At 40.4% G+C, this 16,130-nt stretch overlaps 1 protein-coding gene across 1 annotated transcript in view; it reads right to left on the bottom strand.

Annotated features, from left to right (window-relative positions):
- Positions 1-4,060: 4,060 nt before the first annotated feature.
- NPSR1 (neuropeptide S receptor 1) overlaps positions 4,061-16,130 on the bottom strand; it is a 58,632-nt gene continuing 46,562 nt past the window's right edge. Inside the window, exons 6-9 of the mRNA XM_061996873.1 lie at positions 8,574-8,650; positions 6,516-6,605; positions 4,273-4,453; positions 4,061-4,154 (exon numbers count right to left, since the gene is read on the bottom strand). Of these exons, the coding sequence (XP_061852857.1) occupies positions 4,061-4,154; positions 4,273-4,453; positions 6,516-6,605; positions 8,574-8,650 (442 nt within the window). The remainder of the gene's footprint in view (positions 4,155-4,272; positions 4,454-6,515; positions 6,606-8,573; positions 8,651-16,130) is intronic.

Consider the following 16,130-nt stretch of genomic DNA (forward strand, 5'->3'; position numbering starts at 1 on the left):
TTGGTATTCAAGTGCCAGGGCTTGAACTAAAATAAGTATTAGGCTTGCTTTTGCTACTCCTGTTTACGTGTGCTTCTTAGAGATTGCTATCAGTAGGGGTCTGATGCTTGCAATAACCAGTACTCTAAAAACATATTGTGTGAGTCCATTTATGTGCCTGATTCCCACTAAAACTACTCACATTTAAAAGTCTTGGTAACTTCTAGGGTACGAACCTTCTTTCTTTCATGCCTTGTAAGTCTTAGAGGTGTCTAAGACTTTTTTTTTTTGAGTGGGAGTCAAATCATCCTGTGTCACATCAAAAGGGCTAATTATTTTTTCCATGAAAGCTGTTTTTCAAGAAAGAAAACCCCAAACCAGGCACAGACTACCTTGATCAGCAGCATGCAGGAGGATGTAAAATGCTTCTAGGTAGGCTTCTACTTTGCTATTCTTCCATAGTTGCAATGTGGAATATTGTGAATATACCTATCCAATGATCTAGATGTTAAATTTTTGCATTAGGGTTTGGTTTTTTTCTTCCAAAGTAAAAATAATAAAGGAGACAGAAATTTCAAAGGCAAAACCAAGATGAAAGACAAAAACATTGCTTTACAGTTTTAGTAACAGATGGAAATCTGGACTGAGAGAATTGAACTTTAAATTACATCAAAAAATGTCCAAGAGCAAGTTAAATAGCTTCCTCATTCAGATTTTATTTGAACCTGTCACAGAAAGGACACATTTTCTGTTCTCTTGAATTAATGTACTATTTTCAAAAGTATTCTAGTCCTATGCTGTTTGATGTGACTTTTCTGAGGGATGTCTATCTGATTTTCTCATGCTTCCTGGGAATCTATAATCATATAAGACTTTATCATCATACAGGATTATATGTCCTAACAGTCATGCATACAAATATTTCTGGTTGCTGTGGGAATGTCTGAAGGATCTCACAGATGAATCTTGAGTGTTAAAGCTGATGAAAAACAACTCCTCATGGGCTGTTGTGGACAAATCAGATGATTGCCCTCTTTTTCTTGTATTCAGACTCTCTCTCTGGGCATTTGGACCTTGACATTGACTTTTGCTACCTCTCCTTATGAGTGTGGGGCTTTCTGTGACATTTTTGTCACCATTAAGCAACCAAACAGTCAACAGATGTAGAGGAGGTTGCAGTCATAGAATAAGAAACTTACTGAGTAGGCTGAAATTCCCTAAGTCGCTCTCCTGAGAGACAAAAGTGGGCCATGCAAAGGTTTTCCAGACTAATGGGAAAACTCAGCTTTTTCTGTTTCTTTACGACTAAAGTTTTGGAGACTATGAAACGGTAGGAAAAAGCCATCTCCTGCACAGTAAGAAAGCAGGATAGAAAATGAAATTGCTTATTTCTGTACTGAAAACCTTGGAAGGAATGCAGACAAAAATAACGTGATCCTTGTATGAGGAAAGGCATCATGTTAATGTCCAGAGGAAAAGGGATATGAACAACGTATAAATGGTACATAACAGAAGAATGAATGAAACAAAAAGGCTACTTCTTTGAAAATCAAGGAGTGTTGACTTCATTTAAGGCTGGAGTCCTACATTTACTCATGTACAAGCTTAATTTGGATGGGATAATTCATGTGGTGACCCCAGTGAATAATAGGTAAGTTTTAGTGGGCTTTGAGCTATGTTAAATTTGGAAATCAAAGAAGTGCTCAGAAATATTATCTGATTTCCAGGTACTAAGCCTACAAACCTCATTAATTGTTCAAAAGTAGGTAGCTGGTGTGTATACATCAGGCAAAAAACCATAAAAACCCAGTCTGTATTTCTCTGAGACTTAAACTGAACACTCCTCTTTTGGAAAAGTTATAACATGCCCACAAGAAAAGAGATGTTGTCTAGTTCTTATATACAATCTATTCAAGACCACTGCTCTAAAGGCTGGTGTAGATTCATCGTTTTAATTAAGTTGTTACCAAAATTTAGGCATAGCAGAACTTCATAATAATAAAAAGAGAAACCTTATTTATTTTCCTGAGAGTACAAACCCGCAGGATTTTATGTATCTCCTACTTAAGAAAAAAAAGATTTTTGTAATATAGGTAATTATGAGTAAATTTTATTCAGTTCTTGTTTTGCAGGGAACAAACTGATTGCAAAGGATAATAATAATAAAAAACCCTGTTTAAACTGACTCCACTTGAAGTAAGAAGGCCATTTTTTTACTGAGGGGAAACAAACACCCTTGCCACACAGCTGGTTAGTGTGTATTATCATGCAAATGTTATAAGCTGCCTTGCAGTAAAATGAACCTTGAAATCAATATCATCCAATCATTCGCTGAACCTGTGTGAGAATGGGTCTCCTTAAACTTGAGAACAGTGTGGGGGCAGGATGCCCCAAGGATGAGGGGATGTCCAGCTGCTTGGATGCTGTGCAGCAAAGCTCTGCCTGATGGATGGTGCTCTGTGGACCCTTCAATGAGTTTACAACACTAGACCACCAACAAAACACTTTCAGAATGACTTTGGCAGAGAATTTTTTGAGATATGAGTACTTTGGGGTAACTCTGACCCAAGATAATCATGAAAAGGTCTACCAAGATGGTTAGAGGACTGGGACATCTCTTTTATGAGGAAAGGTTGAAATATCTGGGGCTGTTTAGCCTGGAGAAGATTGAGGGGCGACCTTATCGACACTTGAAGGGAGGATGTTGTGAGGATGGGGCCAGTCTTTTTTCTGTGGTGCCTAGTGATAGGATAAGGGGTAGCAGACACAAGCTGGAATACAGGAAGAACATGAGGAGAAACTTCTTTGATGTTCAAGTGAGGGAGTCCTGGCTCAGGCTGCCCAGGGAGGATGTTTGGTCTCATTTTCTGAAGGTTTTCAAACCCACCTGGATGTGTTCCTGTGCACCCTTGATGGAGGTGAACCTGCTTTAGCAGGGGATAGTATTGAAAGATCTCTACAGGTCCCTTCCAGCCCTGATCATTCTGGGATTCTATGATTCTGTGAGCAGATATTTTTATCTAAACATAATTTGAGTTTTATGGTTTCACTCAGGTCTTTCTTCACCTCTGACTTTGTCTAAAGATGCATATGGTTCCCTGCATGATTTCAGTGACATAGATGATTTACACAGGGCATAACCCAGGGAAATGTTGCTGTGTGGGCAGTGAGATTGATCTGTGCTAACAAAGTGCCCTGCATGGCAGCTCCCTGTAGGGTCCCCAAAACAGTGCTCAGGGCTTTTGTCATAGAGGTATTTGAGGATCTGTGTGCGTCATGCATCCTCAGGGCTTTTGTCATAGAGGTATTTGAGGATCTGTGTGTATCATCAGGATCTGGGAGGGGTTGGCAAACCTTTCATTAATATGGTAGCCCAGAAATAAATGGCTGTGAGGACGTGTCACATGAAAGCCCTGCAGGTACACTAGGATGCCACCAATGTGTAAGATAGCAGAGCAGGGAAGGGGAGAATGAGCTGCAGGGGATCGTGTGGCTGAGAGGACTGATGTGAGCTGAGCAGTGGATCCAGGAGATGTGGGAGGCAGTAACACAGCCTTTCAGTCTCCTCTTCTCAGGCTATGACTTCAAGTGGATGTGTATAAAACTCAGGTATAATTACATAGAGTGACCATGTGTTCTTGTTGGAAAAATGCCTGTTTAGGTTCAAAGTGAGGTCATTACTCCGTAATTACCTGTAAATACTCTTTAGCAGTTATCTGAGCCAGATGGTACAGTAGGTGACTTTTAGTGACTCCTGAAAAATAGAAAAGACTCTGACTAGACATCATTTACTTTGCTTTTTGCCATTTGGAGGACATATGCATTACAGCTTGCTTGAAAACAGAGGACCAAAATGAGCCCTCACAACAGTGGCATGCAAGCTCCTTGTACTGGGTTTGACACCAGCAGTGTGCAATTGCTGAAGCTGCAATTCCAATCCAAAATACGTGTGCTGTTCAACAGAAGCAACATGCAGTGTCTTTCCAGCATGTGTCCATCTACTCAAGATGCATATGACTTGGGGGGGGACCTCTGCTTTCTTCCACAGATGCTGGTGTGCCTTTGGGAAACGTCATCTGTACTAGATGTATTCGGGTTTGGACAGGACCTGCATCTCCTGCCCTCCATCACTCCTATCCCGAAAAGTGCCTCCCAGCCTTCGAGTTCTTCTTTCCCTAAGGATAATTAGGAACAGTTAGATTTAAGAGACATGAAAATAGGTGGTCATTTTAGACATTGTGTTCTCTCTCTTTTTTTTAGGAGGTAGCCAAAGTGACAGTAAAGAAGCAACACCTGAAAGGAGGGCAGAGGCTGTTGCTGAAGAGGCAGTAGATGAGGGGGTTGATGGCACTGTTCAAGGCTGGCAAGTTCTGAATGATCACGGATGCATAGAAACGCTCTTTGGTCTCAGGGAGTATGTTGAAGTTGTCCAGGATATCAAAAAGAAAGTAAGGGCTCCAGCAGAGAACAAATGCTGGAAGGGAGAGGAAGAGCTTGACGTTAGATAGTTTAGCTATTTAGGGAGGTGATCACAAGCACTATCATAACACATAAATATTTGTTCATGCAAAAAACACTCTCTCCTTATTCAGGGTCTTATTTAAGAGAATAGTTATTAGACTGTGCTTTTATTTGTCTTTATTTTTATTTTAATGCCCATAAAATATATTATGTGTGCTCTTCTAAGTGTTTAGAGTGCTCCCTTTAGACACGTTGAGGCACTTCCAAACACGGCACACACATAAAGGGTAAATAGGTAGCCAGTTAAAGCATCATCAGTTATAGTGATGTGCTCTCTTAATGGTCTCCTGAGTGAGCAGCCAATCTAAACCCACACACCAATGAAGTGCTGCACTCTGACAGTGCTGCCTATCACAGCCACCTATTAAAAAAGAGCTCTTAGACACCCAGGAGCAAGGAATGACACTCTTTCACACCACATTATGGCAGAAAAGTGTATCGTTTTGCATGCTGGTTGGAAATACTGAGGAAATGGAGCTTACAGGAAGACTCACTGATTCCTGTGCTTCAATTTGAGAGATGGATTTGGGGAAAGGAAGGGAAGACTGCACTGTTTATAACCCCTGCTTTTGTTCAGAGGCAGTAGGAATAAAAAAACCCAAACCCATAGATTTGCGTTTATTTGCAGGCATAGGGAATGAATCTGTCCCTCACACATTTCTGTGTCATTTCCCTTCACAAAGGCTTTTGATTCACAATTTACACAGAAACTCTGGGACAGGCAGTTCACTCAACTGATCTCCGAGTACCTGGGTTGCAAATGTACAAGTATCTGTGAAATCAGCTGCACAATCTCTCTCTGACCCAAATGGGACAGCAGAACTGCCTCATGCTTCCTTTCTTGTCACATTAATGAGTATTTCTCTGCTGGCCATTAGCTGAGCGCTCACTGAACGTGCAAGGAAGAGGTAAAACCTCCTTTTGTTTTCTCAAGTAACCAAACTGGCAGATGCACAGATACCAGCAAAATAGCAATACACAGTGTCAGTGTATGGGGCATAACACTGAACACATAGAACTGTAAATGGCTTTAATGCCTTAATCTGTTTGCGTGTCAAGGGATGCTTGGTGCCTAATTTTATCAAGGTCCTTTGAAATACTGAGCAGCCAGGTGAGCTCTTAACATCTGATGGCATTGTAATAGTAGCTGTTTCTGACAAAAGCTTTCTCTGACTGCCATGCAGAAAAGTTCAGACATGGAGGAAGCATTCTTGGGCTTCTGAAGAACATGAATCACGCCAGCCTCTCATGTCTGCAGATGCTACTGCTAAATGGTGAGCTAAGTACCTCAGTAGTAGCTACTATCACAATATCATCGAGTCTGAATTCTGTGTAGCATTGGAAAGAGGACTGATATCTTTTTCAGTGGTAGGAGATGGCTGTCAGCCCTTGGGAGTAAATAGCTTCAGTTGCCTGCCTGCCTGTCTCCAGCAGCTAATCACAAACCCTGTGTGATGCTGCTTTTATTTATCAAGATGAAATGTCAGCCTCCTAATTCCATCAGGATAATGTCATCTCCCTGGGAGACGGAGGACACCTGCACTGAGTCATCTGCTGCCCAGTTGGGAAAGGAGAGCTCGTTCTTCCCGCCTTGGAGGATTCTCTGCATCCCTTTCTTCTCCTTCCTCTCCCTTGCACAGTCCCAGTAGCTAACATGCCATGCATAGTCTATACACTCAAAGACAACTCAGTTGCCAAGTCTTTTGGCAGCCTGAGTGGGAAGCTGGTCACCCTTTCCTTTGTTCATTTTAGGCAACGTCTTTCCCTTACTTGACACATGAGGGGCTGCACATAGCATTTCATTTGAGGCTTATGTCAAATGCTTAAAATAGGAGACTGTCAGCCAGAGGAGAAGGCAAGGACAAGGTCAGAAGGCAGGTCAGGAGGTCTAAGTAAAGCCCCTTTTCTGAGCCATCTACTGCATTTTGTCCTCTGATGATACAGGGAATTGAGGAAGACCAGCTTCCTAAGGTCAGCACCCTCCCTAGCTACCAGCGATGGAGCTTGGCACTTACCAAGGATAATTACGATGCTGTACTTGATTGCTTTCACTTTCGCCCTGGATATGAACCCACGACTGGTGTAGCCAGCAGAGGTTTTGCCACCTGGGGAAAGAACTGTTCAGTTAGTAAAAGAGGGGGACGGGTGCACAGATGTGTCAGCAGGTACCTCCTCAGGCAGGGCAGCCTGGCATCAGCCAGGGGCTCAGCAGTTCCTGAATTTCAGACCCTTGCAAACCTGCTCCAGTTTGACACTCAGCAGCTGAACCACCTAAAATCTAAAGAAGAAATGTAAGCAGAAGAGATCAACTTGAAGCATTGAGGCAGCTAGGTATTCCTGATCCTTGACATTTTATGAGAAAAAACACTGCTTATATGACCAACTGTATCAGCCTAATAAAACTATGCACCACCAGAGCTACAAAAAAACAGCCAGAGTGGTGTCATAGGAGACATTTTCTGAAAGGAACTGGCAGCTATACTTAGGAACATAGAAGAAATTACCTGGCAAAACAGATGACCTGTTCACTTTTAACTGCATTTCAGTCAGAAGGATTTTAAAAGCTACATACTTCATTCCCTTAACCTCTTACACTTTTTGATGTTTTGGATAATCAGTTATGCATTTTACTCCTCGTGTTGACTCAATAATGAGGCACGAAATACTGTTAGGCTAACTTTTCAGACATGAACTGTGGCTTGAATAGAAAAGCAAATCCTCTTCAGTCTCACACCAAGGCTGGTTGATCTCATTTCCTCTGAAGTCACACTAATGTCTCTGAGAATCAAGTTCTGTATTTGAATAACAGTACCAGCACGATTGCAATAATATGCCTGATTTCATTATTAATGTCAATTTGCTGTTCATGGTGCTGGGTCAGAATAATTAGGTTTGTCATAGTGAATACATAAGAAGGTCAGTTGTTATCAAAACATCTTTAAACTCTCTTAGTTCAAACTTAGGACTGGAATTTTGATTAATGTAACTGGAAATAACTATGTGTATATGAGTTTTTGCACCTCTTATAAAAACAGCCTGCCAATGCTGTGTAATTTATAAGGAAAAGAAATGTAAGTAAAACAAAAATGAGTGTGATATCAATGTAATATTCCATCTAGAAGCTTGAAATTTGTCCATACTTAGTATTATTGGAAATCACTTGTTGACTTACAGAGCAGAATATGCCTCTTGGATGAGGAGAATTACTTTTATTTTTTCAAGACTGATTAATGTTGATTGTGTCATGAAGGCACAACCATTAGGAATAGTCAGCCTCAATCTTTTCAAAGGAGAAGTAAGTCTTAAATTACAGTTGACAGATGTCAGGTTATGACATAACGATGTCTGAATATGTGCAACATCACATTAGGACATTTCCTCCTGTATGACATGATCCATGATCCTACTTCAGGCAAGAACCAGCAACCTGGTTCCCATAGTGTGATGTGTTTCCACTCACCACTGGGCTGACTAAATGGTTGTGTGCTCCCACAGTTGTGTACTAAAACTCATTAGTATAAATGAACATATTTTTCTTCATAACTAATAGGAAAGGCAGCTGACAGGTGAGGATCTTGAAATGATCTGTGCTCAGATTCTTTGCCAAAATCTATCAGAACAGTCAAAAAATGTTTGTGGTCTTGAAGTGGAAAACTCAGCTCATTTCATGGCTTTCTGTAGACAGGAATTTCTGATCTTGACCACAATCCAGACTTGCAAAGTTGTGTGAAAGCACAGAAAAAGATTTGCCTAAGTATCTGCTAGGAAAAACACACTCTGGAAAAGAGCAAAGTTCTAGGACCAGAGATTCTAAGTTCTAGAGCAAAGATTATTTTCCCTTTTAATTCTTTTCTCACAAATGTGTTCTATCATTTCTTTAAAGGGGACTTAGTGTCAAAGGAAATGAGGTAAAAAATGTAGAAAACAGTTATGAATGAACAATTGCAGAAACCCCATTCCCTCTGCAATGATGGGAACCCAATGTGACACTGCATGTCCAGGCATTCCTGGATTTGGGGGAACTGGACAGATTCAAATCATGAGGCTGGAGACACGTGTGTGCTGAGACTCACCAGGGCAGCTGGATATGATGACAGCCTGAGCTTTGCTTTTCATCCAGATGGTTCGAATCACAATTGAGTATATGATGCTACAGAAGGGAAAGAGTCATTGATATTAAGAGGCATGGTAAATTTAACTGACATCTCAGTCATTTATGCTCTATGAATATACTTATCTATGTGTAATGAGCTCGCAGAGACCACGGGACTTCATAGGATTAATAATAATGACAACAATGGTACCCTGGGGACATCAACAGGGGCAAAATCCATGAGAAATCAGTTAAGTACCATGATGCTCACTTTGAGGTCTCAAAGTCCTGGTACTGAAACTGAGAAGGATATTAGGTAGATGGGAAGAGATGATTCAAAACCAGATCTGCCACAATTTGCTTGTTTAGAGGGGGATATACATATGCTTTTAATGAGAAAGCTGAGAAATGCCCCTGTCCACGACAACCTCAGGTAGTTATGACTTTCCTTAGGCGATAATAAATCCAGAATTCTATTTATTTAATATAGAATAGGTAAAAAGAATTCCTTCAAGCTGAAGAGCTCTTTCAACCCACATCCTAGATGAGATGCTACCTTTGTTTCAGCAGTTTACATAAAAACAATGTGAGGTCTTGCTCTGTCTGTCTTTTTTCCTACAAGTGTGCATAACATAGAGCTAAAATCGCTAAGCAACAGCATACTTTTGACTGGTGTTTTTCTTTTTAGTCTGCTAAGGAAGAAAAGAAAACAATTAAATATTTCAGCTAATGCACTCGGGTTGCTGCGTTTCCCTGATGTAAAAACCAAGCATCATAACAGAAGGCCTAGGGCACCCTGACCATTAATTGCCATAATCCTTAGTGGTGACTGTGAAAAAGGTGCAACTAGGGAGATTATTTCAGGGTGTTTTATAGAGACAAAAATGTGTCTTACTACCACATGGCTTATTTTTATTACCAAGAGACATGTTATACTTATTAGAGCTTTCAGACTGATATGTAAGCCTTTCCTACAGCACCCTCAGTTTTTAGACTTGTTTACAAATGTAGTGTTTGTGTGCCTTGGAGATTTTCTTTCTAAAATATTCAAGTTTTAGAAAGATGGAAGTTTCAGCCATCTGTTTTCCAGACTCAATAGGTGAGAGCTAGACATTCAACATGACATCAGGGCTGTGCAGCAGAGGTGTAGCATACTTGCCCAGTGAGGGTTTTGCATGCATCTGTTGTGGACTCCAGCTTGGCCTCCTTAATCCCTTCAAAGGTCCAGCATGGCTCCCAGCTGACTTGAACATTTTCTTTTTATCTCTTGGCTTTGCAAGAACCTGTTTATTTGTCAGCTGATACACTTGAGAGTTCCTTTGTACTTTGTACTGACAATAGTGGAAAATTCACATATCATTTCTCCTTTGATTGTTCCAATGAATAAGAATGTGTCATAATGATAATTGTAAGAAATTTTACAGCTCCTAAAGTCCTCTTTCTATTTTCTCCCTAGCCTACTATCTCAGGCCTGACCTTCCTATTTGAAGTTGAAACAATATCACTTGTGATGCAGACCTGCATGTGTCCAGTAGGACACATTCAACATTGCCTAAGCATCGAGACAAAGAAATCTGTCTGTAGTCAAAATACTCAGACTCCCTACTTCTAGGCAGGTGCCACAAGTATTGAATTGTGAAGTCAGGCTGCTCACATGCATTACCTGACCTCCAAACCACTGCTGCCTTGGCTGCAGTCTCATAGGAGCAGTTTCACCAGATGCAGTTATGGCAATTGTCTTCCTCATGCACCAGTTGTGGGATGTGACATCAGGCCCCAGCATACACTTGGCATTTTCCATTTGAGATTACACACCGTTTCATTTGAACCCTTCTTTTTCAGAAGTCCAGGAGAAAGTTTAATTCCCGGTTTAATCCAGCGGTTTCTGAAGTGCTGCCAACATAATAGTTTTGTACTGATCTTTCTGCCTCTGTTTTGCCTCTGTTTTCTTCTATGCCTTTCTTTTCTCTACAGTTGAATACATTGGAGCCTTCCTTATCAGGAGGAACCAGAGGTATTGTAAAGCTGCTCAGGGTGGGTGTCAGGAAAGGTGTTACTCATCATGCTAGGTACACTTCCCACTGACTGTTTCACCAGCCACAATTGTGCCTTAATTTTTTGATCTCTCTGGGACTCCAGGTCTTATTAGTGTCTGGTATTTCTTTCTTTCTGTAAAATGTGGCTGGAGGAGGCTGTGGCTGTTGGTAACGTCTCAAAGGATGGAAAGAAATTCCCATTTGATGGAAAATGAAGCAGAAAATGAGCAAACAGTAGCAGGAGACAGATGACAACTGGTATTCAGACAGCAGGGCATTCAGCACTGGTCTGCACTATTCTGACCATATCATAATATCTGTTTCCTTCCTCTTGGCATCAAATTGCTCAGCCTTCACTGTCAAGATGTAGAAGCACACATTGCTACAAAGCTCATTTTCCAACACATGTAACACGGCTGCATGCTGTTTGCTCTTGTCTCCACTTAAAGTACTGGGAGTGGTGATGTACAGTTCACTGGGTTCAGATGCTCTTGAGTTTGTTTGTCTCTGGAAGTGCATAGTGAACCGGTGTTCTAGTCCACACTGAGGATTTTTGGGAGCTGTATAAACATGTGCTGTAGTTATTTGAATGTGCACAACGACATTAAAATACTATGTGAGTTGTTCTGGCCCATTGTTCGCAGGTGAACTACTGAAAGAGAAGAAAGAGCTCAGGCGGAGTAGCCAAACCTGGATGGAAAAATAATCCAAGACCTTTTAAGAAGCATATTCTCAGGCTTTGAAAGGCCACTGGATAGAAAGGAAGTGCTGCTGATCTGAAAATGCAGTGATTTTTCCAGCCCTGGTAAAATATATGTATGGAGAGGTGACAGGAAAATATAAGAATATAGTTTAAACTACGGATCTATCTCAGCAAATGAAATTCATTGCATCTCCAAAACCAATTTAGCTTGATCCAAAGGACTGAGGACTGAGATGCATGTTCATTGTAGCATGTTATTAGTTAATGCTGTTGTTTAATATGCTTCCACTGGTAATTACAGTATTCTTTGTCCATATAAAAAACTAACTTACGGTTAGTCATACAAATGCTGCCTTGGATAGTTCTACTCAATCTTTATTTTTAATTCATAGGTTGCTTTTGTTTTGGAAAAGAAAATGTTTTCTGGTAAAGCTATGTATTGATATTAACAATCTTAAGAGTTATTGATCTGCCCACTCTTTAAACACAGACTATTTTGCAAAAAGAAATGATTGCATTACAATAGCATCTCACTCATCTTCAGCATATGTCGATAAAATGAGCCTTCACCATGGCAAAAAGTATATATATTCTCCCTGCTAATTGCTTGGATTTATCACCCAGTACTGCCTATTGTGCCTTGTCCTTTATTTGTGCAAAGTGATGCAGCTGCGTTGTGTTTTGTGGTAGCTAATTTCCATCACTATTTATCCAAAGACAAAAGGCGAGTGTAACTTCATCTGACCAACCCATTGGAGGCATGTGTAATGGGTAAATGAATATTACAACATATGTGGGAGATCTAGGCTTATTTTTTTAATTTAGAAATGGAAATTACAGACAAAAATTATCATGTTTGCTGAATCAAGCTCAAAAAATGACCTTTGGTATTTTTATTAGTGGTATTTTCATTTCCTGTACTTGATTTAACACAGACAAATACCTTTTATTTAATGCATTTTTTTATTTCATTGCAATGCCTTGGGTTTAGTTCCTCATTTTTCCTTTTAGCTGATGTTGTTTTTTTCTCTTCTAATTATTTTTCTACTGCTCCAAAGCAAATGTTCTCTTTGGAGTTTTGATTTTAAACAGCAGATGGGTGTTTTTTTCTCTGTGCTTCAAGAGGGACTTTTGCAATTTTTTTTTAACCTGGATTTGGAATTATGTTAGAAAAGTGCCCATGTATTACATTCTTCAGGTTAAAATATAAAAAATGTATTTGGCAATCATGAATAACAGTAAAAATGACACTGAATTTCTGGATACTCGAGTGCCAGAATGTAATTGTGGTTTGGCACAGAGTAGAGATACAGAATGGAAAGCCAGTAGCTCTCCTGTCTCCCCATCACAGGATCTGAGGGGCCCAGGTGCAAATACTTTCAGGACATCAGCCTGTAATCTTGATTTGACCCATATTTAACTTCTTATCAGGAATGCCTGAGAGGGATTAAACTATGACACCGTTTGAGCTTTCTTGGCATATGAGAAGTGGCTCTGGCTATAGCTGATGATACTTGTCCTAGAATAGGACAGAATAATTCTGCAGCTTGCCTAATTTGGATTTTTAGGATTTGGACTTTTAGGATTTTTTGGGGTTGTTGTTGTGTTGGCAATACCAGCTGCAGAAAAAGTCATATATTAGTCTAAATAAGAGAGAAGAACAAGCCAAATTTTTAAGCCCTGCAAAGAGAACCTGATGCAGGATTGGTGGCTCTCTCTGACTGATACTGAGACAGTGGGGAGGACGGCAGCTTTTACATGAGAAGAGCAAATATTCTCCTCTTTTTTCAGCTCTTGAAGATAACCATGCACTTGAGTTAAAAATCTAATCACAGCTTTTCATTCTCTTTTCGCTGTTTGGGTCTTGTTCATTTGTATTATAATTAGATAAAAAACTTGCCACAAAACCACAAGCTGCTTGATAACTGATTGCCAATTCTCTAGTTGGGAAGAAGTGGTGAGAACAGACCTCCCAGGTATTTTAACCTTTCAGGGCTGTTGCAGTTTTGTTCATCAATTTGCTTTTTTTTTGTTATATATTAAAAAAAGAAAAGAAAAAAAGGAGACATTCTTGTTTCCTTCTAGTTCGTGTTTTGGCTGGGAATCTATAGGGTTTGCTCACATCACGTCAGGGGGGTTAGCTCATCAGTTGGAAGGGTTTTTCCAGGCTGAGCACAAGGTTATCAGCTAAATAATTCATTCCATAGGCTGCAGAGTTATGAATAACACAACTCCCGTGAGTTAGTTGAAGGCTGTGTCAGGAACATGTGAAATCAGCTCTGCTGAGACACCTGAGGGATGGATGAGAGAAGCTTAAAAGATGATGGTACCTGGACTGTAGCAAGTGAAAACTGCTCAGCCAAAGCAGCATATCCAGTGTGGAATTAAGTCCTGCACCCGAAAAGTAAAATTTTATCCTTTGTATGCACTTTGGATGAACTGTGCCAGAAAAACTGCTGTCATCAGTAAACTGCATTGCTCCAGAGGTTAGGTTTTCAGTGAATTCAGGCGGCAGAACTAATTAAGAATTAACTCCGGCAGCCAGTGTCCCACATTACATCAGGCACCTGCCATGCAGCTAAATCAGAGGGCTTCAGCAGGGAAAATGAAGTAGCTGCACAAACAAAATGAATCATTGCAGAAAAGGTCTTATTCATTTTCTGTTTGCACCTTGCCTCACTCCCTCAGTAAGCGTGGCTGTGTCTTGGCTTCTGGTTTGTTCGTATTCCTGCCTTCGGAGATACTGATCTTTGCCTTTTCAGCCATATATTTATGGAATGTCTGTCCATTGTTAAGTTGTGGCATTTTAAAAATAAGATCTTCAGCTAAAGACCATTAAAAAAACCCCCAAACCTATTACAAAACTCTTTATTTACTAAATAACACCTTTCACTTAATCTTTTGACAGAGTAACACAAAACTACATGAGCTCTCTTACCCTTGTGAAACACCAACTTGTTTGTCATCAAGTGTGCTGTGCATCTGGAAGTGGTCGGTGGGACACAACTTTTGCAGAGAATTTGAATCTCTGAACACATTAACAGCCGTTCCTGCCACTCTTTAGCTGTAAACTGCTTATCAGAGTATTTATATGCCACAGCTACATCAGGTGGATTAGCTTGAAACTCCTGAAATGCCAAGAAATTTTACAGAAATAGATGTCACACCTCGAGGCTGTGTTGACAGACGCTTTACAGATGCATCAGCTGGGAAGTTGCAACCTTCAGTTGTATGCTTGAAACTTGAAAAAAATGTGTTCTAAAAAAACCCAGCCAGTTCTTTCCAAGCTGTGTGGGATTTGTTCATAATGTCTCTGCTGACCTTGCCCTGATGATAATCCTCTTTTTATGTGGTTTTAGACAATCCTCTCTATTCTGTAGAAAATAGCATCACTGACAACTGGAAATAAATAGGCATAAAAAGAAAAAAATCCTTCACTGTGCCACCCCAATTCTTTCCTTCCAGTGTTGAGTACCACTTAGGACCTGTCAAATATGTGACTTCTGCTGGCAAGGTCGTGGGAGCATTTGTGTTAGTGTGCACAGAAACCATGATCGTGTTAGGGCAGGTGACGGGCATTGCTCTGCCCTGTGGCTTAAAGGCCAGTGTTTAAGCTCCTGTCCTACCACAAACTTCTCGTGTGAAAGTCACTTAAGGTTAAAGCCACAAAATTTTAGGATGCTTTATTCACATCCCAGCTGTCAGAGCAATCTCATGAAATGCCAGTTACATTGCCTTTCCCTTTCCCCTTGTGTCTTCATCGCCTTCTTGCTTCTGGGGATTTCCGTAGTGTAAAGCAAATCATGGAGCTGATCTGAATATCTTCCTTTGGCAGGGAGGAGGGGGCATAACGTCAAGCAGCTCTGAAAAATTTGTTGCTGTGTAGCTTGCATTCTTCTTGACCAAGGAGTATGTATGCCATGTAGCTGGGAGTGACTAATCTGTAATTTTATCCTTTGTATGCACTTGGATGAACAGTGCCAGAAAAAGTGTGAATCTGCAAGTGTGAGTGTGAAAGAGATGTTTCATACACCTGTGGAATGATTGATAACTGGGTAGGCTATGGGACTTTTTTCCTACAAAGGTGCTGGCTAGAATTTCCTGATTGCTAGCTACTCAAGAAAATTCATAACAAAACTCCTAGTGTATGAACAGCCAGCCACAAAGTTGTCTAGTGGCATTCCTTTCACAGTTAAATTACTTTTTATCTCTTCTGTGTGTGTGTGTGTGTGTGTGTTCATTCTTTTTGCTTCTTGTACTGGGCTGCAGATCCACCCACATTTTTATTTACATATTCCTAAGAACATTTTTGGGTTGATTTAAAACTAGGCTGGTTTTAAGAGACAGGAAAACATACATAGAGAAAAGGATCCTGTCTGGGAAGGAAGAACAATTGGACAATCTGGGTGTAGTTATTTTCTCTATTGCTACTATGTCCTTTCTTTAAGAAGACATTTTCAAGGTCTTGTTTGTTATATCTGTGCAACCTGGCATAAAAACAGAAGGTTTAGCAAAGTGGTGTGTTACAAGTAAGGTATAAAAATAGTCCCTTCTCTCTGGGGAGCAACATTGGCCAATGTTGACCCTGTATCAAATAGTCAGCTACATGAGTTCAGGCACCACATGGTTTTGATTCTATCAGAGATAAATTTGTTTCCATTAGAAGCTGCAGAACTGTATCTCCATAATAGAAACTTCCAGGTACAGCTTAAATGGAAAGGAAATAAACGACATCATGGTCTTTACTATTAAGCTTATGTGGCCAGTTCTGTCATCATCTAGAAAATATCAGCTCCTG

The sequence above is a fragment of the Colius striatus genome, chromosome 5, assembly GCF_028858725.1.
Source record: "Colius striatus isolate bColStr4 chromosome 5, bColStr4.1.hap1, whole genome shotgun sequence".
NCBI lineage: Eukaryota > Metazoa > Chordata > Aves > Coliiformes > Coliidae > Colius > Colius striatus.